This window comes from Eublepharis macularius, chromosome 17, assembly GCF_028583425.1.
Source record: "Eublepharis macularius isolate TG4126 chromosome 17, MPM_Emac_v1.0, whole genome shotgun sequence".
NCBI lineage: Eukaryota > Metazoa > Chordata > Lepidosauria > Squamata > Eublepharidae > Eublepharis > Eublepharis macularius.
Window position 1 is genome coordinate 2,630,045 of NC_072806.1, and position 26,830 is coordinate 2,656,874.

Sequence of the window (26,830 nt, forward strand, 5' to 3'; positions counted from 1 at the left end):
TGACACGTTACCTGCTGCAACCAGAAATGTCCAGGGTTCAGCTTTAAAGCGTTAACACCTTGCCAAGCTTTCTCCCTTCCTTGTTTGGGAGGGGGGAGGTCAAGAAGTCATGTGAGGGGGGGGGAGAGAGAGAAATGGCAGCAGTCTGAAAGAGAGGGAGAATTAGAAAGCAGGGAGGGGGCCTTTCCTTAAAAAAACCTCAATAGAGAAGAGAGGGGCTTGTCAAAAGCGCTCCTGCCACAAGCAGATGCCAATCCTCTGCCTGGCAATCCCCTTGCTCCTGTCTGCCCCCCCCCAACCTGTACCACTAATATTACTGAAAGACACCAAACAAGCAAATACATCTGTGAACTAACTGGCAACTCAACCAGTGGCTGCTCCTTTGTGCTGGGCTCAAGTTGCAGAGCAGTGCATTCCATGCTTGTGTCGGTGTGTGGGGAGGGGGGAGACCGCTCAGCCTTGATTCTCTCCCACCCTGCCCTGAAACACCACTTTGCCCTTCACAAGATCACAACAGCCTCACGTTTTGCTTGTTTCCAATTTCCCCAGCAATTCTGCAGCACACGTGCCCGGGGACCAGTTTCAACCAGTGCTCACTTCCACATTCTGCTCCCTGGCCAAGAGGGCCCAGGCCTGGAGCCACACCTCCTGCTAGAAGGGTTCAAGTCAGGTAGCCTTGGCGTTGGCATGGAGCCCAGAGGAGGTACACAATCCAGCCACCCAGAGTTTCTCTAAAGGAGCCCTAACATCCACGGCCTCTTGGATGGAGAAATTATTCAGGCAGGCTTTTCTCCTCAAATGACCCAGGCCACTAACCGGTTGTGAGGACTAGCTTGGATCTTCACCAGTCTGAACCAGGAATAAGGAACCTCAGAAGACTGATCTGCCTGGCTCCACTGTGGGTAACCGACTGCTGACGTGTGGCTCTCCCGCTTATGCCTGCGTTCTAGAAGGAACTCTGGGGCACGCAGTCTTGCAAACGGGCCAACGTACTGGCATACAGTACCAACAAAGAAAATGAAGCTCCCGCCAGTCGTGTTAACATCTGCACTGGACCCAACTGGGTAAAGTGATCCAATCTCATTTCTGTGGCAACTTCTAAACTTTTTAATTCAGCCCCAGCAGTGCGCATCGTGTGCTCTGAGTGTACAAAGCGGCTCTCTGCCCCTCCCCTCCAGCATGACACGGGCCAAGTGGTGGACTCCCACCGGGGCTGCAGCCGGGGCTCCCTTTCCCCTGGGCTGCATTTCCTCGGTTGCTCAGCCTAGTCCTCGAGAGAGAAATCGACACTGTGCTTTATCAAGCCCATCAGAGCTGTGGCCCCCACCCCTCCTGAGGCATGAAGCAGACTTCTCCAGAGAAGAGATTTATGCGAAAGCAGAAACCCACCAAGGCAGGCGCTCGCGGGAACAACAAGGGCCGGCCAGGATGGGACCTGTTAGGAGCACCAAACTGGCTGCAGCTGGCCTGGGCCTCCAGGCTCTTCGCAGCAATCACACCAGCGCTCCCGGAGCCAATGGACACCATTTTCCTGCTGCCCCCCACCCAACTATTCCAGTCCTACCTGGGTGTCGTTTGCAACTTTTAAATTATTCTTCCCATCCCTGGGGGCATGTCAAGTTTGATGTGTTGCTCCACGCCTTTCTATGAAAACTAGCTTTCCGAGACAGAGTTTGAAACAGCAACAGCCTCATGCTTCAAGACAGACAGGATGCGAGCAGGGGGGCGGGATAAGGGGGCAGAGAAGAAAAGGGGCTCATGCTGGTGACCCCCCCCCACCCCCGAGATCTGGCATTAAGACGATGGATGCCCCTTTGCCCCACCAGTCTTGCAAGCACTCTCATTCCCTTTGCGGACTCAGGACGGAGGAAGGGAAGAACGGCACGGCTGAGAGAGACAGGCAGGGAGCAACTGTGCTGGCATGGCACCCCCACAAGCCCACCTGAGAGTGCGGGAGGAAGAAAAGCCAGGCTCATCAGACTTCTAAAAGACACCCCCCCACCCCCCCACAGGAAAGGCTAAGTCCAGAAGGCCCAGCAAACCCCACTGCTAACCGACCTCTGCCCTAACTGTGCCCTAAGAGCCAAGTGGGACACCGGTCCTGATTATCGCAGCCACTCAGCACAGGGCAGGTATCTGAAACTCCCACCAACCTCAACACCCACGCAGGATGAAGCCTTTTGCACACCCTTGGCAAGCAACCAGAAGTGCCTGGCGAACAAGGTGACAATGTTTTGAACGCCAGGGCAACAGGACCCAATGACCACAGGCCAAGGGCTCCCCCAGGATAGAGCCGAGACCGTCTCTGCTCAAGGCTGGAACTTGTGCGAAGCTCCACTTGGAGAGGGATCTGCAACTGCCCCCCGGGCAAGCTGGGCGTTCAGAGTCGGTCCCATCACGATGGCTCTAGAGCCTCTTGTGCGTCAGATCCAGTCTACTCCACTGTTGCAAGTCAAAACAAAACTGTGTTTATGAGCCCACATACATATCTACTCAAACCCATTTTGGACTCTAAACGGCAATTTTTAGCATCTTAGACAAGACTGACAGGTTCCTCTCCCAAGGAATGATGCACACATACTGTGGTCCAAAAATTGTTCATTTCTCTCTCCGACACATAATTTTTGCCATGTAAAACTCAAAAAGATGCTTGGCCTGGAAATGTACCAGCTGCGAGGGTCCTGTGGAAGGCTTCCACAAAAACTGAATTATAAAGTGGAATGGGGAAAATGTATATACACACACACACGCGCGCAAACATACACACGTGCAAGATTCAAGAAATTCCAGAATCTCCCATAAAGGAAAAAAAACCCCAGTGTGTCCCCTTTCTCACCCTTCCCAAGAGTGCTAGTGCTGCTCCGAGGAACAACTGGCTAAGTTTGGAATAAAGAAAAAAATGTGGAATCAGTTCTGAAGTCCTTGGGCCAATGAAACCTGGTTTGTGGTAAGGCAACAGATGCAGGCAAGTCAAGGGGGAAACAGAAGGACAGGCCTCCTTCTGCCCGGGTCATGGCATAGGTATGACTGTTTTCAAAATATGTCCACAAAACAAGCAAGGGAAAAATTCCAGCCACCTCATTCCAAAGCCATGTTGGAAGCGGTCGTCAGCTGCTTCAAAAAGCAGCCAGTGAGACCCTGAGCACCAGCCAGTGCGGGTAGAATCCTCTGCAGCTCCTTTGCTTCCTGGCTGGCGAGATGGCTGCAGGCCTCCCACTAGAAACCAAAGTCTGTCCATTGTACACTGCACAAAACCAGCCTGGGGGACCACTGGAAAAGGAAGCAGCAGGGGGTGAGGGGCAGGGAGAGGCGTCAGAAGCAGTCAGATGGTCTGGTAGTGCTGCCGCAACCTTGCTTGCAGGTATTCGTGCGTCAGGTTGTGCCGGGTAATGATGCCCACAATCTAGAAAGCAGCAGAGAAGGAGGAAATGTAAAACTGATTGGCTTAGACACGGGGCAGAAGAAAGATGGAAAGGAATGCAAGAGTTCGAACCCAGGTGCTGCTGCAGGTGGGATGCTGGAAAGCTGGCGCATTCAATGCTGCCATCAACAAAGCTGGTTGAGGTTTCATACCCCCATCAGCCATTTTCAGATGCAGTGAACCAAACCCTCCCACAGACGCTCCCATCAGACCTCTTTGGGGCTTTAGGCTACCCGGCTTAGGCCCAATATCCTACACACAACATCCCAATCGGACACATTAATGATTGCAAATTATCTCCGTTGAAAAGGACAGAATGCACAGAACTAGCCTTGCAGAAGAGGACTCTACCTGGCTTCTGTAAAGAGAAGTCCAGTCTCACCCACCTCTTTGAATTCTCCCAGAGTGTCCAAGAGCACGCTGATGCGATCAAATCTGTCTACCTGACTTTTCCGAAACTGTCTGGTGGTGGAAAGTGCTGTCAAGTCATAGCTGACTTATGGTAAGCCCTGCTGGGGTTTTCATGGCAAGAGACTAACAGAGGTGGTTTGCCATTGCCTGCCTCTGCAACCCTCGTCTTCACTGGAGGTCTCTGCTTAACTTCTGGGATTAGGCGTGCCTGGGCTATCCAGACCAAGAAAAAATGATAAGGTGCCTAAATCCAAGGCCTCTTAAAAATATAAGAGAATGTGTCAGGGACTGGTCACTGGTTAAATAAGAGAAAGCAAGCGCTCCTAAATACAGGGGGTAGAGATGGACACGAACCAAAATACGAACCAAAGTTCGGCATGAACCAGGCAGGTTCGTGGTTCGCAAACCGGTTCATCAGAGCCCATTTCTGATGAACCGCCACGAACTTTAGGCTGGTTCGTTTGGTTCATCTTTTGGTTCATCATTGCAGACAGCCTGGCACTGATCAATCAGTTTTCTAGGCAACAGGGGATGGACTTCCTGCAGAACTTTTGCTGAAGTGGCCTTCTGCTGGCCTGGAAGTGACCTTCTGCTGACCCAGAAGTGACGGTTTGCTGACCTGGATGTGACATTTTCACGAACCAAATGAACCAGCTCGCGAACCAGGGCGGGTTTGTGAAAATTCGTGGTTTGGGAAATGGGATAAACCGCACGGTTCATTTTTTTCCCGGTTCGTGCCCATCTCTTGCAAGGGGCATTTAGGGGGCCAGGCCAGGGGCCAGGGAAAAGGCCCCTGCCCCCAACTCCATTAGTTTCCTTCCTCCATTAGCTTTGACAGCATCTCTTCTGTCTGTGCCAATGAAGCACTTAGGGAGGAGTCGGTTGACAGGCAGGCATGCTCAGAGGCAAACATCCCGAAGCAGAAACTACATTTTCGCACCCCTTTTGGCCTTCATCCATCTGGCATCTCTCAGGCCTTAACAACGCAGCTAGCCTCCCAGAAGCTCCATCCAGCGCTGGCAAATCCACCCCCTCCAGCTTTGCTTTGGGCATTCTTGCAGGAGTCCAGTGACACTTGGTGGCCACTACTGGCTAAGCAGGTTGGCTTCAGGTCCTGGCTCTTCCAAAGGAAATTATGAAAAGCCAAAGGCCACAGAATACTGGTATGAAAACAGGTGGGAAGTTGTGAGCTAGGTTAGGCTGACTATGCACAGCTGGCTCAAGGCCACCCCCGTGAGCTTCAGGGTAGGGTGGAGATGGGCCTCCCACACCCTAGCCTGACACTCTAAGCGTCACATGGACTTGATGTCCCGTGATCATTCTTCTTTACTCTCCATATGGCTCAAGATACCTGAATTTGACTGTGTGGAAACACAGCTAAAGAAAAAGACAGCAAGGGAATTGGGGGGGGGGGCAGTCCTAACCGGGAGGCAGTCCTAACCGCACATCTTTTTGTGGCTTAAAATCACACTCTCAAACATGCTACAGGGCCTGCTTCCATCATTTTGAGCTCAGCTCCTAGCCTGCCTAAACAAATCCAACCAGCGGCCTCTCGTTTTCTCCTCCTGCCACTGACCTCCCCCTTCGTTTCTACGGAAAAGCCTCTTATTGACACTACGCTTCTTGAATGCCGTGGGATTCTGCCCGATCAAAGCGCATCAGGAGAGAGGACCGAGCAGCCGACAGACATACATCTGCACACACCGTATTAATTTAGGCAAGTCACTGCACACCACAAGGTGACACGGCGGCTGCTAATTTAGACAGCCTTAAGAGCAGCCAGATACACTGGCGAATAAGGCAGCTGTTGCTGCCATGGCGAAAAGGACCCTCCCGTGTTTTGTGCTGAAGTATCTCGAAGGGTCCGGGACGTACAATACGGGAAGGCCTCTGTGGCTTGGGCCTTCCAAGAGGCCTTTGGAGGGCTGCAATTGGCCACGGGGTACTGGACTAGGCGGTCCTCAGGCTCAGCAGGGACCGCTGCATAAACAAGGGTTGGGAGGGGAGGGAGCAGTGCCCAGACACGTCAGAACAAGCAGCAGAGCAGCAGGACAGAGACATGGGGTGACCAACCTCCAGCGGCTTTAGTTGACCTTGGTTCTACAGCATTTTAACTCCGCAGAAGGAGAGCCTTGCTCTTTTTATCACCCTGTGAACAGAAGGCAGGACTGACCATGCTCCTGCCCCTGGGAAAGTTTCCTTCCGTGCACCTAGGAAACGCTGCAGAAGACTGCAACTCCTCCCCCCTCTCCCATGTAATCCACTGTCAAAGAAACTTAATCGAAAGGGTGTGTGGTCAGCCTCCCTTGAATTCCTCCCCAGAAAGCACATGCACGGACTTACCTCCCCGACGGCGTTGACGACGGGCAAATGCCTGAGCCCCATCGTCCTGAAGAGGTTGAAGACTTGTGAGACGTGAGTGTTGGGCGAGACGGTGAATGGAGACGGGTTCATATAGGGGGTCACATCCTGTCAAAAGCAGCAAGAGTTCCGGAAAGGTTATCGTCCTCAGCGTTTACACAACACCAGACAGTTCCGGTTGCTCCGCAGGCACTTTATCCTGCTATGGCCCTTACCACAATCATCCTGGGATTCAGTAGTGTGAGATCCAGGTCATGAATGTCGGGGTAGCGAGGGTAATCCTCGGCCATCTCCGCATACGAGAGACGAGGCTGGCTGGCACTCTGAGAGAGACAAATGCAGACTTGGTGTTTTATTTTTTACAAAAATGTTACCCTGTCTTTCTGCCCTCATAGGTTCACCAAAGCGGCTAATTACAACATACACAATAAACACTTATGTAAAAACTATTAAAACCAATAAATACACACATCATTACAACAATTAAAGCCAGAGCTAAAACAAATACAAAACATAGAAACAACAATTAAAACACTGGGGAGGAAGGAGGCATTATCAACTGAAATGAAAATAGTTTCCCTCTGTGGGTGAAAGATGGGAATAGAGTAGGGATGTGCGTTTCGGCATTCAGAATGCCGAAAGAATGCCGAAACAAAAGTGTTTCGGCTTCTTTCAGGGAATGCCGAAACGTTTCGGGGAATCCCGAAACGTTTCGGGTAGCCGAAAGAAAAAAGCCGAAACGTTTCGGGATTCTTTCGTCTTTCATTCGGCTTTTCAATGGGAAAATGCCTCCGTCTTCCCGGACGTCTGGGGGAGGCATCTTCCCACCGAATAAGCCCAAAATTGGTGGGGACCTTCCTCTAACCCTTCTCTAACAACCACCCAAGTTTCAGACAGATTGGACTTTGGGGGGCCATGTTATGGCCCCCCAAAGCAGGTCCCCCCATCCTCCCATAAAGGAGCATCTTCTTCATTATTTCCTATGGGGAAAAAATGAAGAAGCAGGCTTCCTTTGCCAGGGGTGGCATTTTGCATGCAAAATGCCCCCTTACCCTCAGGGGCCCTTCTCCCACCCCTCCTCCCACCCCCCACCAAGGCTCAGCCTGCTCCCACTTGGGGGGGGCCATTTCATGGCCTCCCCAAGTAGGTGCTCTAATCTCTACCACTGACAGCTGGGGGAGGCTTGTGTTGCCAGGGGTGGCATTTTGCATGCAAAATGCCCCCCAACCCTCTGGGGCCCTTCTCCCACCCCTCCTCCCACCCCCCACCAAGGCTCAGCCTGCTCCCACTTGGGGGGGCCATTTCATGGCCTCCCCAAGTAGGTCCTCTCAGCCCCTAAATTCCACCCCTTACAGCTCCACACAAACCCAATTCCCCCCAGCTGCCACACACAGACCCAAATCCCCACATTAGCCCCTCACAGACCCAAATCCACCCCCACCTGCCCCACACCCATAACCCCAGGAACAGGCTGGCAAAGGCCAGCCCTCTCCCTTTGTTCCCTATGCTGGGAACTTCTAAACTCTCTTTCCCTGGGCAATTCTGCACAGCCCAGGGGTGCCACAATGGTGGGCACACTTCTGAGTGCCAGCTGGTCCCTGTGAAAGAACACCTGAACCACAGACACCCTCCCTCAAATTCCCCCACCACCTACAGAGATGGCTGGCCAGCCAGCCCCATTGTTCCCTATGATGGGAACCAACTGCACAACAAAGAATAAAACAAGAACAACACAAAATAAAGTTTTTTAAAAATTATTTTCTCCCTTCCAAAGTACAAGTAGGCAAAGCATTATGACACATAACACCAGCAGTCCCCCACACAGAAAAATAACACAACTCACTTAACATCAGAGAATCACAAAGCACGATTCCTGTCAAAAACACTTTATTTCTTGAACAGCTTTAGGCTACACAGCAGGGGGGGAACACCAAAGGGCATGGCAGCAGTATCTTACACAAAAATAACACAACTCACTTAACATCAGAGAATCACAAAAACACAATTCCTGGCAAAAACACTTTATTTCTTGAACAGCTTTAGGCTACACAGCAGGGGGGGAACACCAAAGGGCATGGAAGCAGTATCTTACACAAAAATAACACAACTCACTTAACATCAGAGAATCACAAAAACACAATTCCTGGCAAAAACACTTTATTTCTTGAACAGCTTTAGGTTACACAGTAGGAGGGCACAAAAGGGCATGATAGCAATGTACTACAAAAAATAATACAACCCACTTCACCGTTTTTGACAGCAATTGTGTTTGTGTGATTCTCTGATGTGAAGTGAGTTGTGTTATTTTTGTGTAGTACACTGCTTTCCTGCTCTGTGGTGCCTTCCTACTGTGTAACCTAAAGCAGTTACAGAAATAAAGTGCTTTTGACAGCAATTTTTTGGGGTGATTCTTTAATGTGAAGTGAGTTGTGTTATTTTTGTGTAAGATACTGCTTCCATGCCCTTTGGTGTCCCCCCCCTGCTGTGTAGCCTAAAGCTGTTCAAGAAATAAAGTGTTTTTGACAGGAATTGTGCTTTTGTGATTCTCTGATGTTAAGTGAGTTGTGTTATTTTTGTGTAAGATACTGCTGCCAAGCCCTTTGGTGTTCCCCCCTGCTGTGTAACCTAAAGCTGTTCAAGAAATAAAGTGTTTTTGACAGGAATCGTGCTTTGTGATTCTCTGATGTTAAGTGAGTTGTGTTATTTTTCTGTGTGGGGGACTGCTGGTGTAATGTGTCATAATGCTTTGCCTACTTGTACTTTGGAAGGGAGAAAATAATTTTTTAAAAACTTTATTTTGTGTTGTTCTTGTTTTATTCTTTGTTGTGCAGTTGGTTCCCATCATAGGGAACAATGGGGCTGGCTGGCCAGCTATCTCTGTAGGTGGTGGGGGAATTTGAGGGAGGGTGTCTGTGGTTCAGGTGTTCTTTCACAGGGACCAGCTGGCACTCAGAAGTGTGCCCACCATTGTGGCACCCCTGGGCTGTGCAGAATTGCCCAGGGAAAGAGAGTTTAGAAGTTCCCAGCATAGGGAACAAAGGGAGAGGGCTGGCCTTTGCCAGCCTGTTCCTGGGGTTATGGGTGTGGGGCAGGTGGGGGTGGATTTGGGTCTGTGAGGGGCTAATGTGGGGATTTGGGTCTGTGTGCGGCAGCTGGGGGGGAATTGGGTTTGTGTGGGGCTGTAAGGGGTGGACTTTAGGGGCTGAGAGGACCTACTTGGGGAGGCCATGAAATGGCCCCCCCAAGTGGGAGCAGTCTGAGCCTTGGTGTGGGGTGGGAGGAAGGGTGGGAGAAGGGCCCCAGAGGGCTGGGGGGCATTTTGCATGCAAAATGCCACCCCTGGCAACACAAGCCTCCCCCAGCTGTCAGTGGCAGAGATTAGAGCACCTACTTGGGGAGGCCATGAAATGGCCCCCCCAAGTGGGAGCAGGCTGAGCCTTGGTGGGGGGGTGGGAGGAGGGGTGGGAGAAGGGCCCCAGAGGGTTGGGGGGCATTTTGCATGCAAAATGCCACCCCTGGCAACACAAGCCTCCCCCAGCTGTCAGTGGTAGAGATTAGAGCACCTACTTGGGGAGGCCATGAAATGGCCCCCCCAAGTGGGAGCAGGCTGAGCCTTGGTGGGGGGTGGGAGGAGGGGTGGGAGAAGGGCCCCAGAGGGTTGGGGGGCATTTTGCATGCAAAATGCCACCCCTGGCAACACAAGCCTCCCCCAGCTGTCAGTGGTAGAGATTAGAGCACCTACTTGGGGAGGCCATGAAATGGCCCCCCCAAGTGGGAGCAGGCTGAGCCTTGGTGGGGGGTGGGAGGAGGGGTGGGAGAAGGGCCCCTGAGGGTAAGGGGGCATTTTGCATGCAAAATGCCACCCCTGGCAAAGGAAGCCTGCTTCTTCATTTTTTCCCCATAGGAAATAATGAAGAAGATGCTCCTTTATGGGAGGATGGGGGGACCTGCTTTGGGGGGCCATAACATGGCCCCCCAAAGTCCAATCTGTCTGAAACTTGGGTGGTTGTTAGAGAAGGGTTAGAGGAAGGTCCCCACCAATTTTGGGCTTATTCGGTGGGAAAATGCCTCCTCCAGGCGTCCTGGAAGACGGAGGCATTTTCCCATAGAAAAAAGCCGAAAGAATGCCGAAATAATGCCGAAAGAATCCCGAATCCCGAATCCCGAAAGAGATTCTTGTTTCGGCTTTCAGCTTTAACGATAGAGAATTTTCTTTCGGCTTTCTACTTTCGGCTATAGCCGAAAATTTTTGGCTTGCACACCCCTAGAATAGAGTATGGGAAGAGATCTGTGACAGCCCCCAAAGAGGTTGACTTTCTGTCCCTCTCTAGGGAAGAAGGGCATCTAGCACTGGAAAGACTCCTCCTGCTCTAAGACACAGAAGAGAATTTCCTGTCTTGAACCACAGAAGGCAGCTTGTGTTTCTAGGTGTCACCCAAAACAGAGATGTGGATACCTCTCTCCTGTGGGAAGGTATGCACGTCCCCCAAAGTGGGGAAGGATGACTCCAAGCTGGGGGAAACAGACATCACCTCCTCTGGGAAGAAACCTGAGAACAGCAAGGCAGAAAAGGCATTCCCCTCTTGCTTTCTCCCTTGTCAGTTTATGAACACCCAAAGCAGGAAATCGACAATCCGTGAATCCTTTGGATCACCACTGCACCTTCCATTTCAGCTGCAGCAAGAGATGACCACTTAGAATCCTGCATGGATGAGTGATCAGTCAACAGAAACTCACCGACTGACTCTCTGAGTAACAGACGCCTCGCACAAGCAAAGTGACCAGCTGTGAGCGCAAGATCAGCCCGTGGAAAGTCAGAGGCCGGAAACGTTCTTCCATGGTCCACTCTTCACTGGGCGATTGGTCCGGGTAAAGGTTAGGATAGGGAGTGTACCTGGGGGGAATGGAGTAACCCTTGTTTTATGGACCAAAGAAGAGGTCTGTGGGAGCTGGTAAGAACTCTGGACCAAGACCAGCGGCCCTCCCCGCTCAGCGCTCTAGCTCACAAACACAGCCCCTTGAATGTCCCAGGCCAAGTGTCCATGCACTAGGCAAGCTTGTCCTCCCAAGCCCGGATACTCTGCGCTCACCTTCGCTCCAGCATCTGCTGCAACATGTCTTCTGTCTCTGGCGGTTCTTCCGTCACGATGTGGTCCTCGCACATGTTGCGCAGTTCGCTCGATGGGTAGGATTTCATGGACTGGCTGCGTTTGCGCTGCTCCCCAGCCCTGGTCAGGATGCTGGATTTCTGATATGTGGAAGGAGAAAGGAGAACTCGTTTGAATCAAGAAACAAACAGCCCTTAAACACACATGATCACATATGGTGGTGGAAATCTGATGAGATCGGGCTAGCCTGGGCTATCCATGTCAGGGCGTTATCGCCTATAGCGCTTCTAGAATGTATAGAGTGCTCTTCAATACTTTGGCCCAAACAACTGCACAATGAGGAGGCTTATTAACAATTGTTGCACATTTCTCAATACTACTTTTCCTCTATAATTTCTACCAAGAAACGTCCCGACGCTTTTTCCCTAATTTGCTCCAAGAACTGTCCTTTTAATTAAACTTTAGCGTATTGAACTAATTTTGTAACTAACTCTGCTTTTACCAACCGAAAGGCAAGGATGCCATTCTTTACGTGAACTTACTCCTCCTTCCCCCGCCCCTAGTCAGAATTACACCACCTAGAAACAAAGCTCTGTGTCTCATTGACAAAAAAAATTGCCTTTCTTGTCAGCAACGGGGCATAATCTCACCTTGAATTTGATGTTGTTGCTGATAAGCTGGTCCCACTTCATGAACTCCCTCTCATAGGCCCTGTTTTCTGTGACCACGGGAAATGCGTGATGGACCGTTGTGCGCAGAATGCTCACCAGGGACTGGATCCGGGTGTGTGGATAAACATACATCAGGTTGGGCTCCATGATATCACCGGCTCTCAGCCTGGGGTGCCAGGAAGAAAGATAAAACTGTTGTCTGCTGCACCAGGGATCAAGTTTCAACCTCTGATGAAAACAAATGGCAGCAGGGGGCCTTAAAGATCGACCGACTCACTTGTCCATTTCTGCCTCAGTTTCCCATTCCAGAAGGGGCACCCCTCGCAAGTCCACATGGATGTCATAGATGCCCTTGTTAAAGAAGTCCCCGGTCCACTTGGCTACCTGGAAGGGAGAGGGAACGTTTTCCACCAAGCTTCTCCCTGCACACACATACTTTTTACTCCACCAGAATCCTTTGGAAACTGTTCCCCCACGAGGGGGAAAGCCCCATTACGCCTGAATCAGAAATTCATTAGGACTCTACAGGAAAGATCTTAGGCAGAGGGCAGTGTTCTCCACAGGGAGATAACCCACGGAGCGACTTTGGGAATATATATATATATATTTACAGATTTTCATATTAGCAGGAATCACTGAGTACTACAAGTTTAACATTTTAAAAAATCATCTTAAAAGTTTGTATTGAAAAGTAGCCAGGATTGTAATCTAGACTGCTAGCCTTTGGAGAAGGCTCCTGATGGGTGTTTGATGCATTGATTTGCTTATTTATTAGATTTGTGTCCTGCCCTCCCCGTAAGAGGGCTCAGGGCGGGTCACAGTATCATGAATAACAATAAATACAGCAATATATAAAACAGCACTGAAACTATAAAATACAGAATAAGACGGTATAAAACAATAAAACACAAGTCCGGGTTGTTGTGGGTTTTCCGGGCTGTATTGCCGTGGTCTTGGCATTGTAGTTCCTGACGTTTCGCCAGCAGCTGTGGCTGGCATCTTCAGAGGTGTAGCACCAAAAGACAGTGACACTGAGAGACCTCGGTCTTTTGGTGCTACACCTCTGAAGATGCCAGCCACAGCTGCTGGCGAAACGTCAGGAACTACAATGCCAAGACCACGGCAGTACAGCCCGGAAAACCCCCAACAACCATCGTTCTCCGGCCGTGAAAGCCTTCGACAATACACAAGTCCGGGTGTTTGTGATGCTTTCTGTATGCCCCAATTGGGAAGGGATAAGCTCCCAACTTGAATAAATGAATGTACAGGGAATAATATGAGGGTCAGTAGAACCAATGACTTCTTTAAAAAAACTTATTGGAATGGGCCAGGATGACTGAACACATCTGCAACCAGCCAAAAGGGTCTCTGAAAACGTAACGAGAACTTCCGACTACAGTGTATGTCCACCCTATGCTCTGGGCCAAATCAGCTAGAAGGCAGCTACCTTTGCTGCAGACTCAGTTGGGGGGGGGGGGGGTCTCAGGCACGCGAGTCTTCTTGCAGACCCTGGTGCAATACAAGGATAACACGAATCTGCTCTACAGACACACTGGCAAGATGACTGAAAGGCGGCACAGAAAGCTCTCTGGATGCTCTCTCAAGTGACATCAGCACCGTCACCACTCGATTCTTCGGGTGACTCACCATGAGAGTTACCATGATGGGGAGCCCGTAGCTGATCTCATTCGTGGACTCGATCAAGATAACGGTGAGACTGATGGTCATGCGGACCACCCCGCCCAGGAAGGCCGCGGCTCCGATCAGCGCAAAGGTCCCCGAGTAGATGTGGTCCAAACCGATGTAGCTGGGAGGAGCAGAGACAAGAGGGGGCCGTCAGGACCAGGAGGCAGAGGCTCCGCCCCACGACGTGAACCCAAAGCAAAGGAGGCACCTTTTGAGGAGGTTGGCGACCAGGCGTCCAAAGGCGGCCCCGCAAAGCAGCGATGGCACAAAGAGGCCGCTGGGCACAGAAATCCCATAGGTCCAGCAGGAGAGTAAGAAATAGAGAAGGAAGAACAGGGAAAGGGTGACTGGGCTGAAAGTACCTGCAAGACAACAGGGAGAAGGAGGGCTCAGCAGCGGCCCACAGAAGCGCTGCCCTGAAATAAGAGGCCGTGCCCCTTCAGGAAAGCTCTCAATTTACAGGAGCCCCAAAAGCGCAGAAGTTGTCAGATCAAATACAAAGTAGATGGTGCAAGAAGCACAAATTACTTTTTGTAAAGGAAAAAAAAACCCCAGCAGATATGGATTTACAGGGAAGCAGGTATGGATTCACAAGCAACTGGGAATCTCCAAGAAATGGGAGTTTGTACTGCTCCCCTCAAAACACTTCTGCCCAAAAGACGTTTTTCCACATTAACTTTACAGTTTCAATCAAACCAGAAGTTGATGAAAATCCCAGACACAGTTCATTATTCTTTACCCCATTTTGGTAAGTTTGTGTTGACCTTGAGCGGCTAGATAACAGGAGATGTGTGCACAAGACACTCTTTCCCATTCCGTCTTTCCTGGGATCCCTCAATTAGTCTCTATTCGTTTTCTGCATCTAGCCACGATCCTACGCAATCTGAGGCTTTGATGACACAGTCAAGTTCCCCATGACTACCCCTGCCATCTTTGTTTTCTACAACAGGTATGAGGGCATCCTCCTGTTGACTGCTGCCCCAAGAAAACCTGCATTTGCCCATCAGCGAGGTCTGTTCCATTCCACCTCCAGACAAGATCCCCAATAAACCCTGACCCAGAGCAAGACGCTACACCAGCCACCAGCCACGCTCTCCTCTTCATTACCGCTTCAGCCCACGCAAACATGTACTCACCTTCCTGGTGAAAGAGCTGCAAGATGGCCGACTCTTGCGGGTTAAAGAAAAGCGTTGCCATGTCATTGTAAGTATCGTTGGGACAGAAAAAAGTCTTGATGCTCGAATTCACTTCATCAGAGGAGTCCTAAAAACAGCAGTCCGTTGTTGCACTGGGTATACTGGGCTGAGCGGAGCTGGACCACTAGAAGGCAGGCCAATCAGGACTACACAACACCCCCAGGAATGGTCGTAGAGCCAGAGGAGCCGGCCGTGCTAGTCTCTAGTTGCAAAATAGCAAAGAGTCCAGTAGCACCTTTAAGACTAACCCACTTGATTGTGGCATAAGCTTTCGAGAACCACAGCTCTCTTCGTCAGATGCGTCTGGACTCCTTACTACCCACCAATGGTGTTTGCTTAGATTTTGGACAGCACACGCACCCTTTCCACGCAGTGACAGATGAGCCTGCCCGCCCATATCTGGCAGTCAGCATCAGGAAATGTTGGAAGGGCAAAGCTGACCAACAGGGAAAAGGCTAGAGCTTGGTGAGAAAGCTGGACAAGGGGCCTGCTTGCCAACTGAGGCACGGGGCAAGAGAAGCAGGCGCAGATTCCGCCTGCTAGGCAGTGGGGCTTGCGGCACGCAGCAAACAACTTGCCAAGCTCCCGCGGCCTCTCGGGTGCACTGGGGGCTCGCAGCACACTCAGTTACCTGCAGGCCAACAGAGGCGTTGTCCCAGTGGCTGGCAGAAGACATCGGGCGGCATTCCCCTAGAACCATGGAAGCGACAAACACCACAAGGGTGGTCGTTAGACACACCAAGAGGCTCTCCAAGACTCTGCAAGCAAGAAAGACAGAAACCATGCAGGGGACACCCACGGCTTCCAGCTGCCTGCTGTGGCCTGGCCCTCCTGAGAAAAGGCTGGGGAAGCGTGTGTTGGGGGGATCCTTTAGTGGCTGGGGTGAGGCAATCTTAAAGAGCCTTTTCCCTTGGAACACTATGCAGGCACAGGTCCCGAGACTCTAGGACGTTTGTAGGCCAGCTGCCCCCACCCCGGTCACTGGTGTCAAAGAAAAGGGTATGACGAGCAAAACAATGCTGCCAGTCTTTACCACCACTTGGAGGGGTGGGGAAAGAATCAACTTGGGGAATATCTGTCTGTTCGCCTACAGCCAACCACTACTTGAGTCACTGCCAAAATGCACCTCTGAGACTGGTGACCCCAAGCAAGTTCTGTTCTCACACACACACAGACGGGCCAAAAAAAAAAAAAAAATCAGATCACAGCAGAATGGACAGGAGAAGCATCTGGGTACCTGACCAGCTTGGGCTTGGGGTGCACATTCCGCATGCGGTACTTTGCCAGCCTCTTGTTGATGCAGTTGAAGGTGGCCCCCAAAAGGCCCCCCACGACCCCCATCAGGATAAAGAAGCCCAAGTCCACGATGGTCCACAGGTGGCATTTCTTATCGGATTCAGAGCACTGGAAGTGGAAGGACACCAGCAAGGATGGAAAGCGGAAGTGGGTGGGTGGGGAATCAATATCACGCTCAACACAGTCAAGGCGCTCCACTGTGTCCTCTCTGCATTATCACTGGCGCATAATGTTTTTCAAATGCTAAAATTGGCCAGAGAGAGAAAATTTAAGCGCCACACACCTTAAACTCCCCAAAATTCAGCAAACCCGGGAGCTGGAAGGAGCCCCAGCTTCCAAACTGAATTCCGGAACGGAAGAAGTTCAGGGTGAAGGTGGCTGCCATGGAGCAGAAGAGCTGGAAGAAAGGGGGGAGAGAAACCAATCAGAGAGGCGGCTCTTTACTCACTGATGCCACTTCTGTTAATGGCACATAGCGGGAGGGGGGGGGAAACAACGAGTTACTACAAGGACTCTCATCTGGAAAGCAGGGTTTGATTCCCCACTCCTCCGCTTGGAGCCAGCTGGGTGACCTTGGGACAGTCATGGCTCTTTCAGAGCTCTCTCAGCCCCACCCGCCTCACAGGGTGTTTTGTTGTGGGGATAATAACAACACACTTGGTAAACCGCTCTGAGTGGACTTTAAGTCGTCCTGAAGGGTCGTATATAAATAGAATTGTTATTATTCTAATAACATTTGATTTATATAACGCCCTTCAGGACGACTTAGCACCCACTCAGAGCGGTTTACAAAGTATGTCATTGTTATCCCCATAACAACAAACACCCTGTTATTATTATTACTATTAACACAGACAAAGGAACTCCACTGCTCTAGGGAGAAGCACCCATTTCACATGCAAAAGATCGGAGGTTCAATCCCCAGCACACAGGGTCAGGAAAGGCCTTTCTGTGTCTGACCAGACTGTGTCTGGGTGCCTCTCCATTCGGTCCTCACCACTTTCCACGTCAGCCCCTGGTTCCAGAAGGAGGAGCCCTCTTCTAAGCTGAACAGCGTGCCCCCAATCGGGGCGCCGAAAGCTGCAGCCACCCCGGCAGCGGCTCCTGCAGACACAAAGTCCCTTTTGTCCCTGATCAGAAAGAACAAACAATCAGGAGGCCTTTCTAAATGGAAGCAAGACGGTTCGGGGGCAGTGGGTGGAAGCCATGCATGTGCCCCATAGTCCTCCAAGCACAGTGAGAGGAGAAAATTCATTCTGGGGATTTGCTGAGCCTGGCTGCTGTTCAGCCTCCTGGCTGCCCCCCCTCTCCGAGATGGTACTCTACCTGTCGCTTCGGAAATAGGGAAAGTTAAACCGGATCTTCTTTAAGGAGATGCTCTGAAACTGGAGAGAGGGGAGAAAAAGGATGGAGAGAATCTAAGCAGCCAAACCCTAACAAAAAGGACCCTCCCCTCATTACAGAGAGGGCCATCTCCATGCCCAAGGGTTAAAAACCTGCAGGACGTGGAACTGGGCACAATATTCAGATTCCTTTTACCTCTCTTTTAAGCTTGCAGTTTGCAGACCTCACGGCAGCAAACTGAAGCTTGGAAGCATTTGTGCAGTGCCAGAGCAGAGGTGGGCTAAGACTGATGGGGAGGGCAGCGCTGTAATTAGGGCTTGGTCACTCCCTCAGGACTAGCAAAACCAGCACAGATTAGGCGATGGTACAAATTAAGATCAGTTATGCAAACCTGTATTATTAGTGTAGATGGAAGAATTAAAGAGTTTTGTCCAGTAATAAATATTACTTTTTTTGCCAAGCAGACTGGCAAAAATCTGTAATAAAACTGACGGGAAGTGCAAACAGGGAAGTGTGATATGGGCTCTTATCACTTTATTACGAAGTAATGGTTCTAAGGAGGTCACAGGAACTTGTGTTGAATTCTGTAACGACCATGTGTTTTGTTTTTTGCACAGAAAATGCACTTGATCCCACAAGAGGGAACGGATAGAACGATTCAAGGATTTCTTTCCTGGGATTAGCCGGAAAAACCCTCATGCAATGAAGAAGCCTGAAAAGCTTAGACAGTGATAAAAGTTATGATTCAATATAGGGAAAATAGTTCACTAAAGTGCTTCAAATATTTGACTTGCATTGTTAATTTTTGGGTGATGGCTTGTGGTTCATTTGGCTCCTTTCTTTTCCTCACAATCTGTATTTATAATTTGTAGTTTAAAAAAAACCCTGAAATTTCCTAGATCACTGCTCATTCCGTCAGCCATAAGCTTGGGGTAGAATTTGGATTAATTTGCTTCAGAAAAACATTTTTGAACCACAGCCCTACCACAAAAGCAGCCATTTTTGCAGACCAGTGAAAAGCATTTCAGGGAGCATGGCCGGCTGTGCTGGCAAGGGAGAACGGGTGACTGCTCCGGCACTCACCTGAGGCAAGCCAGCCCCTACCACGGCGCCACTGTGGATCATGGGCCCTTCCTTGCCTACGAAGAGACCTGGAGACAAGAAAAGAAAAGAATGCCCAAGACTCACTTTGTCTGTCACTTACAAAGATCACCGAAGCTGGAAGGAAAAGAGACATCACAAAACATCTCCCGCCAACCAAGAGGGAGAAGCCACAGGGCTTCTGGCTTCTTTTACCTCCAGCTACGCTGAAGAGCACGCCGAGAGCTTTGCACACCAGAGTCCGGAGCCGGACGATTCCTGGTATCTTCACCCCATTCAGGTAGCATTTGATCTCTGGGATTCCGGAGCCAGCGGCGGCAGGCTGCAACGAGAACACATGTATGCACTGGGATGGGTTAAGGGAAAGAGTACATTGAAAGGTCTATGGATCGGAGGGATGCAATTTTTGAATAAAAAGGAGGACAGCACGGAAACAAATAACAAATAAGGGATTTCCAGAGTGTGCTTGGGCCAAGCAGGGGGCCACCTGCCTGGCTGCCCGCTGCCAATGAGAATCAATGGCTGGTGGTGTGGCCAGAAATCTTTCCTAGAATCGGTGAGAGAGATTTGCTGCACCTCCCTCGCAGCTGGCCAGCATCCCACAAACTACTCTGGAAAAACTTCCAAGGGGGTTAACTTCAGAGAACTGCCCAGCACTACCTGAATCAAGACAAGGATGCTAGCCAGGAAGATGAAGGTCAGGTTAATTCCCAGCAGCTCCAGCAGGGATACGGCCAGGCAGCCTTTCTCGCTGCACTCCTCCACCGCTGTAGGAGAAGAGTCAAGGAAACAGGCCCAGCTGACCCGCCAAACCTTTGCACAGACCAGACTTCTACCTCCCTGATCCCAGCCACCCCGCACGCCCAGCAAAGACAGAAGCTCCTGTATTCTGCCCAGTCGGGCAAGGCCGGCTGCACAGCTGGAGCCCCTCAGAGCTCGGAAGGCTGGCGAAGCTGCTCCCTTAGGCTCCAAAACCTGTTAAGCTCCAAAACACACAGAGGATACAGCTCTGCACCACCCGGAACTTGAGCTGGGAGAAGAGCCGGACAAAGAAGTCCACAAAGAGGCCCACCTGCCAACGAGAAAGGGAGGGCTCCTGAGAATGGCCTTGCAAGTGCCCAGGCGACGGTTCTGTTCACACAAGACATTTCTGCCAGTGGAACAGAACGGCCCTGCCCCCCTCGCCCTGGCTGCAGCCCAGGGGCCTCCTGAAGCGGCTGCTCCGAGGGGACAGGGGGTCCTCCAGAACAGCAAGAATCTGGTGTCTGCAGCTAGAAGGGGGGAACTGGAGGAAATCACCCCACCCTTCCCATTAGTTGAAGTCTTAATCTGGATCCAACCCAAACCCCCACCTCCCAGTACGTCTTGTGTAAAGACGTACACAGATTGTAACCCTTTGACAGAGAAGAAACGAAGCACCTTACCAGCCCTGTGCAAACGCCAATGGCAAAGACCACCACCCACTTCACGGCTTCGTATCGCCGGACTTTCTGTGAGGAGGAGGGAGGGAGCACACGCATGTTGGAAATGGCATAACATTATCACAGGAGGGTTTGTTTCAGTATAACCCGTGCATTTCATCTACATAGGGAAAGCCTGCACAAACCTGAGAGAAAGCTCTCAGAGGCTCAGTGAATTTCCTTTCCTTTTTAAAATTAAGCCTCTAGACCTGATGGTGTGGCACTGCATGGCCCATTTTTTCCACCAAAGTTTCCAGTATTCCTGCTGTCCAGCATCTGCCCCGGTGCGCGTTTTCAATCCCATGGTTCACCCCCAGCGACTGGGAACTGAGAAGAGCTCCTGAGCCTACACGGAGAGCCTTTCCCTTCGTCTACCCTTGCAGCAAGCACAAGTGGGACTCATCGACAGCACCAGTGCCTCAGAATATCTGTTTCAGAATTAAATTCTGTTTCGTGCTCAGCTCGGCTACTGGCATGCTGCCCTCACATGACTTGTACCTCACTATTCATACCCCCCCCCCACGCGGCACTGGCTGAACGGGCATCCTTCCCTGACAGCCGGCAGCTCCCAACCCAAACGGCAAAGCATTATTCCTACAACTTCCTCCTCCGAATCATTCGAATGGAAGGCAGCAATGAGTCCTACCCGCTTATCTAGACTTTCCAGCACTTCCAAAAAGGGTTCGTTGATGCAGCGGTCGTAGTCCAAGCTCTGGAAGAAGGCAAAACAACAACAAACCCGCCATGAAACCACCACACTCAAGTCAGAGGAGAGATATCCAAGTGGGTGAGAATGGACGGGCTGACTTGCAAACAGAAATCGTTCACCCTCAGGTACATTGGGGCAGTCACGCGCTTCTTCTCTCGTAAGACAAAAAGAATGGACTGGAGCAGGAGACGCTCGAGAGCAGAACTTCTTCACAAAAGCACCTGAACAGGTGCTTTCACTGGAGCAAGTAAAAGCGACCGATAGATGGCCAAAGGAAGGGTTCATACACCAGAAAAGAGTCTGTCTATGTTGGGGGGGGAGTCTCTGAAACCTCCAAATGAGGCACAAATGAACTGCACGTAAGCAAACAAATATTAAATGGCACGCGACCAACTTTCCCGGGCTCCTTGTCAAAGCGCTCTGCGTGTCTGCTGTCGACTCCCGACTAATGAAGCCTGTAAAAGAAGACACAGAGTGCAACACGCGCCCCCCACCCCACCCCACCCCACGGTATCCGTTCAGCACTGCAGACCCCCTCACCTCGTAGTCCTTACGTGGGAGAATCTCGTCATCTTCATCCCGAGTTTCTCCAAGGATGGTCTAGAAAGGAAATTCAAGAATTATAGCCACGCTAAATCAAATTACGCCAGAAACAAAAAGTTGCTCATTGCTAATCCGGACAGGTGGTCAATTGCAGGGGGGCCTGGGTCATTAACACCATGGCTTTGAAGCATTTAATCTTCAGGGTACCCGTTCCACCACCACATGTCAGCTGAAGAACTCCTGCATGCCTCCCATCAGGCACCAGTGCATAGTCAAGAGCACAGACAGAGTTTGAAGCATGGCTCACTGATCGAGCACCTGTTGGCCACATAAAAAGTCCCAGATTTGTTTCTTGGCATCTCAGGCAACCTGCCTAAGATTATACTCAGCTAGATGGCCCTAGGGTCTCTAGTGTGTGTATGGGTGTGAGGGGTGTGTGTGTGTGTAAGCAGTCAGGATAGACAATGCACACCTGAAGCAAAGGTCTAACTCAGTAGCAGGTAACTTGGTATGTGCACACGAAGCAATATGCAAGCAGAGACCATGCCCTATGCCACCCCCAGCACTCCCATGGGGTTGTACGTCACAAGGACAGTCAACTGTGCTTGGCAAACAGTCTTTTATTATTATTTATGTCATTTATAGTGCAACTTTCTCACGGAGACTCAAGGAAGATTACACAGTGTGAGATTAGTACAGGCAATAACATTTCCATAAACAATGTCATAGGGTAAATAGATACAAGTTCACAAAGACATGGCAGTAGCATGAATCCAATACAACATAGTGGTGAAGTCTATGGTTCCTAACTCATTAGCGGATCATCTGAGACCCCCTCCCTACAATACCGCCCACCTATCTGAGTAAAAAAGCCTTTTTGAATAATTCGGTTTTGCATCATTTACGGAAAACCAGGAGGGTGGGGGCTCTCCTGACCTCCTCAGGCAGGCCGTTCCACAGGGTAGGGGCCACCACAGAGAAAGCGCGTGTACGGGCTGCCATTGATTTCGTCGCTGTGCAGGGTGACCTAGGATGTTTACAGAGCATCCCATTGAGAAACATTTGGCAAATCTGCAAGCAAAACAAGGGTCTGAAAAACAACTGCATTAACCCTTGCAACCCAGGAAACAAGCATCCACGGGGGCAAGAGGAGCTGGCGGAGCTGGCTCTCACATGCCCTTCGCATAGGGAAGCTAAATAAGGGACTGACTGTATCACAAGCAGAGCCCTGTGGGATCAGACCAGCAGTCCATCGAGCGTGAGCTCCGGTCTCTCACAGAGGGCAATCAGGATGCAGAGGCCAAGAACTTACACAAATGCTGCCTCCTAGCACAGGTATTCAGACTTTGCTGCCTCTATATGCAAAGGATCCCTTCATTCACTATGGTGAGAAGCCACTGATACACCTTTCCTCTGTGAACCTGCCTAACCCCCATTTAAAGTCACCTACGCACATAGCCATCGCTACCTCGACAAGGTAATTACTTACTGAGAGAAGAAACACTTATTTTTGTCCATCCGGAATCAACCGGCCACCAGCTTCACCAGGTGCCCAAGTATTACAGGAGAGGGAGGGAAAGTTCTCTCTATCCTTTCTCCACCCATGGGTAATTTTAGAAACCTCCATCATGTGACTCCTTTATCATCTTTGTTCCTAAATGAAAGCTCCAAAGTCTTCAGCTTTTCTGTATTCATCTTGATTGCCCCTTCTGCACTGTTTCTAGTTTTGCAATACCTGCTCTATTTTTACAACAGGTAGGAAGGAGAAGCTGAAGAGATAAGACTAAAGGAGGGCACTTCGACTCGTGAAAGCTTACGCTGCTGGTCTCTAAGGTGCCACTGGACTAAAATTCCGCTGTTCTGCTGCAGACTAACACAGCTACCTACCTGAAACTCCGTTTTTTACTAGATCCAGAACAGTTAGCCGTGTTAGTCTGTAGTTGCAAAATAGTAAAGAGTCCAGTAGCACCTTTAAGACTAACCAACTTTGTAGTAGCATAAGCTTTCGAGAACCACAGCTCTCTTCATCAGATGCATCTGATGAAGAGAGCTGTGGTTCTCGAAAGCTTATGCTACTATAAAGTTGGTCAGTCTTAAAGGTGCTACTGGATTCTTTTCGTTTGTTACTGGCAAGAGTAAGAATGCAAGGATCGTCCCCCTTCACCTCATACTGCCGCTCTGAGGAAGTCCTTGGAACTTACAAACACCTGAAGCTGCCTGATACTAAGTCAGACCATTACTCTATCCTGCCCAGCCCCACCCTCTTGAACCAGAAATGTCTTCTATGGTCTTAAGCAAAGACAGAGCTTCCCATTGCTGTCCAATAACTTTTTCATTGTAGATGCTGTGGATGGGACCAATCACAAGCAAAACGTGCTCAGCACAGGGGCTTCCCCCCAAACCACCAGTGAGTGACACACAATAAAAAGCCAGCGAAACCGCGCAGGAGCTAAGACGCCACGCTATCGTAAGTGGAGAAAACCAGAGATCTGAAGGGAAGTGGCTCCACTGTAACTCGATAATGGAGATGCCCAGGAAAGGGAGAAGCTGCTAGGAAACAGGCACAATGAGGAAGAACTCAGCCGACCCACGCCTGCCTGCCAAGGAAACGGAGCATGCACACAGTGTTGATCCTGCCTGCATTTTAACAAAGAGCCGCTACTATGGCGGCATGGGCTGCCAAAGCTCTTGCTGTACCCTCATCCATCCCACGCCCTGGCCAAAAGCCACTGCTGCCAGCTCAGAAAAGCCACACCTCATACTGCAACCTAATTTATAGCTCGTTCCCCTATGCTGGGGCTCCCCTCCGGCTTCCTCTCCCTGTCAATCTCCCAAATGCTAAAAACATTTGAAGGTGGCACCCAACATAGGCTACATTGTTTAATTTCTATAAAGGCAGGCACTGAGCTCAGGCTGCCTTAAAATGGCACACTTTTCTCTTAATGGGTTACCGATATATTTGTAGTTTATAACAGAGGTCAAAGACTTGGTGAATGTTGACATTTACCAAGCATGTGCAAGAGGCAGAGTAGGCAAAAGCAGAAAGTTTGCCTCCTGACATGGTATCATAAGCAACGGACATTAGGACAGCATTTAATGAAAGCACTCAACTGGCTTCGAGATTTACTGGCAAACATATCTCCCCCCCCCCCGGCTAGAATATTATGATTTATCTATTCTGCAGTCACCACATTTCTGTTAGCAGTTATGTTGTGTGTATATTGCATAGGCAGCTATTTTGCTGCATTGAGGGAGGGGCTGAACTGAGCAGGTACAGTCAATCACAAATAAGCACACATACTTGCCTGAAAAGCTCAATAACTAGCAAGACTAAGAGATGCTTAAAATACATTAAATATTTCCATCCCCCCGCCCCCACAACACACTTTTACATGTGAGTATCTAAAATATAACCCATTATTTACAAAAGGACTGCAGACGAGTGTTAGGGGTGGGGTGGGGGGCAGAAGAGGGGATGGTTGCAGCTACCCACTGGAGGGGCTAGAAAAGCATTCTGCCTATGCTCAAAACACCCTTCCCTCTCCATCACTGCCTCCCCAGTTTACCAAAACACCAACTGCTGCTTTCTGTTGGAGCTCAATCCTGCAAGACAGGCGCACGTGAAGACTCCCAATCCAGTCCAAAGTCTCCCGTCCCCTTAAAATCTATTCACTTGAACACAGGTGTCCACCATGCATGCCTAATGCACCCATGCAAACTGGAGATTTTGTACACCCAGAAGAAAGGGCAGTTACAGAGGGACAGAAGGGGCCTTCTGCACGTGCTCTGAAGCATCCCCCCATTCGACAATGTGTGTGTTGTATTCAGTACATAAGCGAAGTCATTATCATCATCCTACTATTATTATTACTACTACTACTACTACTACTACTACTCAACCTCAGTGAGAAATGCAGGCTAAACATGAACAACAAAAAGAACAACAATAACCACCACTACCTCTGGGGGAGGGGCTTAAAACGAAGCACCCTCCCTCAAAAAACCGCAGCCCCATAACTGGCCCTACAGAAAGCAGCTTGAAGTGATCTGCCTTGAGTGCCAGTGCGAAAGGCATACTATAAATGACATCAATAATGATGATGATGACGATGTTATTGGTATTTATTTTTATTTACGATGATTATGATTACGGTTAAATATTATTATTAAAGTTATTTTCATTTTTATTGTCGCTACTTTAAGCTCCCCCGTGTGCCCGTTTGATGGGGGGGGGGGGAGAGGATGGCAGCAGTTCTTCCCTGACCGGCATAGGCACTCTGCACATGCTCAGAGCCACCTGCCTGCCTCCCTATGACTGGGAGAGGGGGAGGAAACGGGCCCCCATGCCTCCCAGGTGCCCTCCCGGCCCCCTCCCGCCTTACCAGCTCCTCCGGGGTGCGGCTCTCCCTCTCCCCGCAGCAGCAGCAGCAGCAGCCGCCGCAACACCCCGCCCCGCACCCGGCCGCCATCTTCCGCCGCTCCTCCTCCCCTCAGATGCTCCGAGCCAGACATCCCCGAGTACGCATGCGCGCCACGTGACCCTCCCACTTTCCCTCCATTTCCCCCTCCCTTTCAGATCCTCTATGATCCAGCATGGGGGGTAGAGAAGACAGGGCCGGGAATTACAGGAAACAGAGTGGTTTCCCCGGCAACGGCGCCCCGCTAAGCGAAACAAGGGCGGAAGCTGGAAAAAAGCCTGTCGTTGCCATCTTAAAAATGGGCAACGTGCCGGGGAACCAATTAGGACCATAGTTTCAGAGGAGTTAGCTGTATTACTCTGTAGTAGCAAAACAGTAGAGTCCAGTAGCGCCTTTAAGACTCACCACCTTTATCGTAGCATAAGTTTTTGAGAGCCACAGCTCTCTTCATCTGACAAAGAGAGCTGTGGTTCTTGAAAGCTCATGCTACAATAAAGTTGGTTAGTATTAAAGGCGCAACTGGACTCTTTACAATTATGACCATGTGAATCTGCCTCATCCAGTTGAGATCTTTGGTCCATCAAGCTCTGAAACAAACACATAAGACCAGTTCTTTTAATTCAGCACTTAAATCCTGAGCTCCATTTTTAATGGCGATGTCAGGAATTGAACCTGGATCTTCTACAAGCAAAGCACATCTATCTAAAATATATGTGCTTCTCACAGAGCTATGGCCTTTCTGCAGTAGGATGAGATGCAGGGCTTTTTTTCAGCTGGAACATGGTGGAGTTCCAGCACCTCTTGAAAATGGTCACATGGCTGGTGGCCCCATCCCTGATCTCCAGACAGAGGGGAGTTGAGATTGCCCTCCATGCCACTGGAGCAGCACGGCGGGCAATCTAAACTCCCCTCTGTCTGGAGATCAGGGACAGGGCCACCAGCCATGTGACCATTTTTGCCAAGGGCGATTTAAATGTTAAAAAAACTCCCTTGTTCCAGCTGACTCAAAGTGACGTCATTGTGCGGTCCTGAGTTCCACCACTGAGTTCCACCACCTCTTTTCCCAGAAAAAAGCCCTGATGAGATGTATTTATTTGATTTTTAT

General features: G+C 50.3%; 1 protein-coding gene across 1 annotated transcript; it reads right to left on the reverse strand.

Annotated features, from left to right (window-relative positions):
* Positions 1-2,581: 2,581 nt before the first annotated feature.
* CLCN6 (chloride voltage-gated channel 6) lies at positions 2,582-25,776 on the reverse strand. Its single transcript, XM_055002056.1, has 23 exons — positions 25,690-25,776; positions 21,305-21,364; positions 20,702-20,767; positions 20,020-20,085; positions 19,601-19,667; positions 19,256-19,362; positions 18,791-18,917; positions 18,578-18,645; positions 17,477-17,535; positions 17,148-17,280; positions 16,434-16,547; positions 16,092-16,258; positions 15,486-15,612; positions 14,795-14,921; positions 13,867-14,020; positions 13,620-13,779; positions 12,250-12,356; positions 11,952-12,138; positions 11,284-11,441; positions 10,931-11,087; positions 6,409-6,516; positions 6,176-6,301; positions 2,582-3,403 (listed from the first exon to the last, which is right to left on the reverse strand). The coding sequence occupies exons 1-23, from the start codon at positions 25,774-25,776 to the stop codon at positions 3,323-3,325; spliced, it is 2,613 nt and encodes an 870-aa protein (XP_054858031.1). The 3' UTR covers positions 2,582-3,322.
* Positions 25,777-26,830: the final 1,054 nt, after the last annotated feature.

Bases quoted from the DNA above. Each gene is read 5' to 3' on its own strand.
- CLCN6 (XM_055002056.1), bottom strand. From the start codon at position 25,776: ATGGCGGCCGGGTGCGGGGCGGGGTGTTGCGGCGGCTGCTGCTGCTGC. The intron at 19,363-19,600 runs GTATCCTCTGTG...CTTCTCCTACAG, and splicing joins GTTCCGGGTGGTGCAGAGCT to CGGTGGAGGAGTGCAGCGAG. The intron at 11,088-11,283 runs GTGAGCGCAGAG...CATTCCCCCCAG, and splicing joins CAGCAGATGCTGGAGCGAAG to GTACACTCCCTATCCTAACC.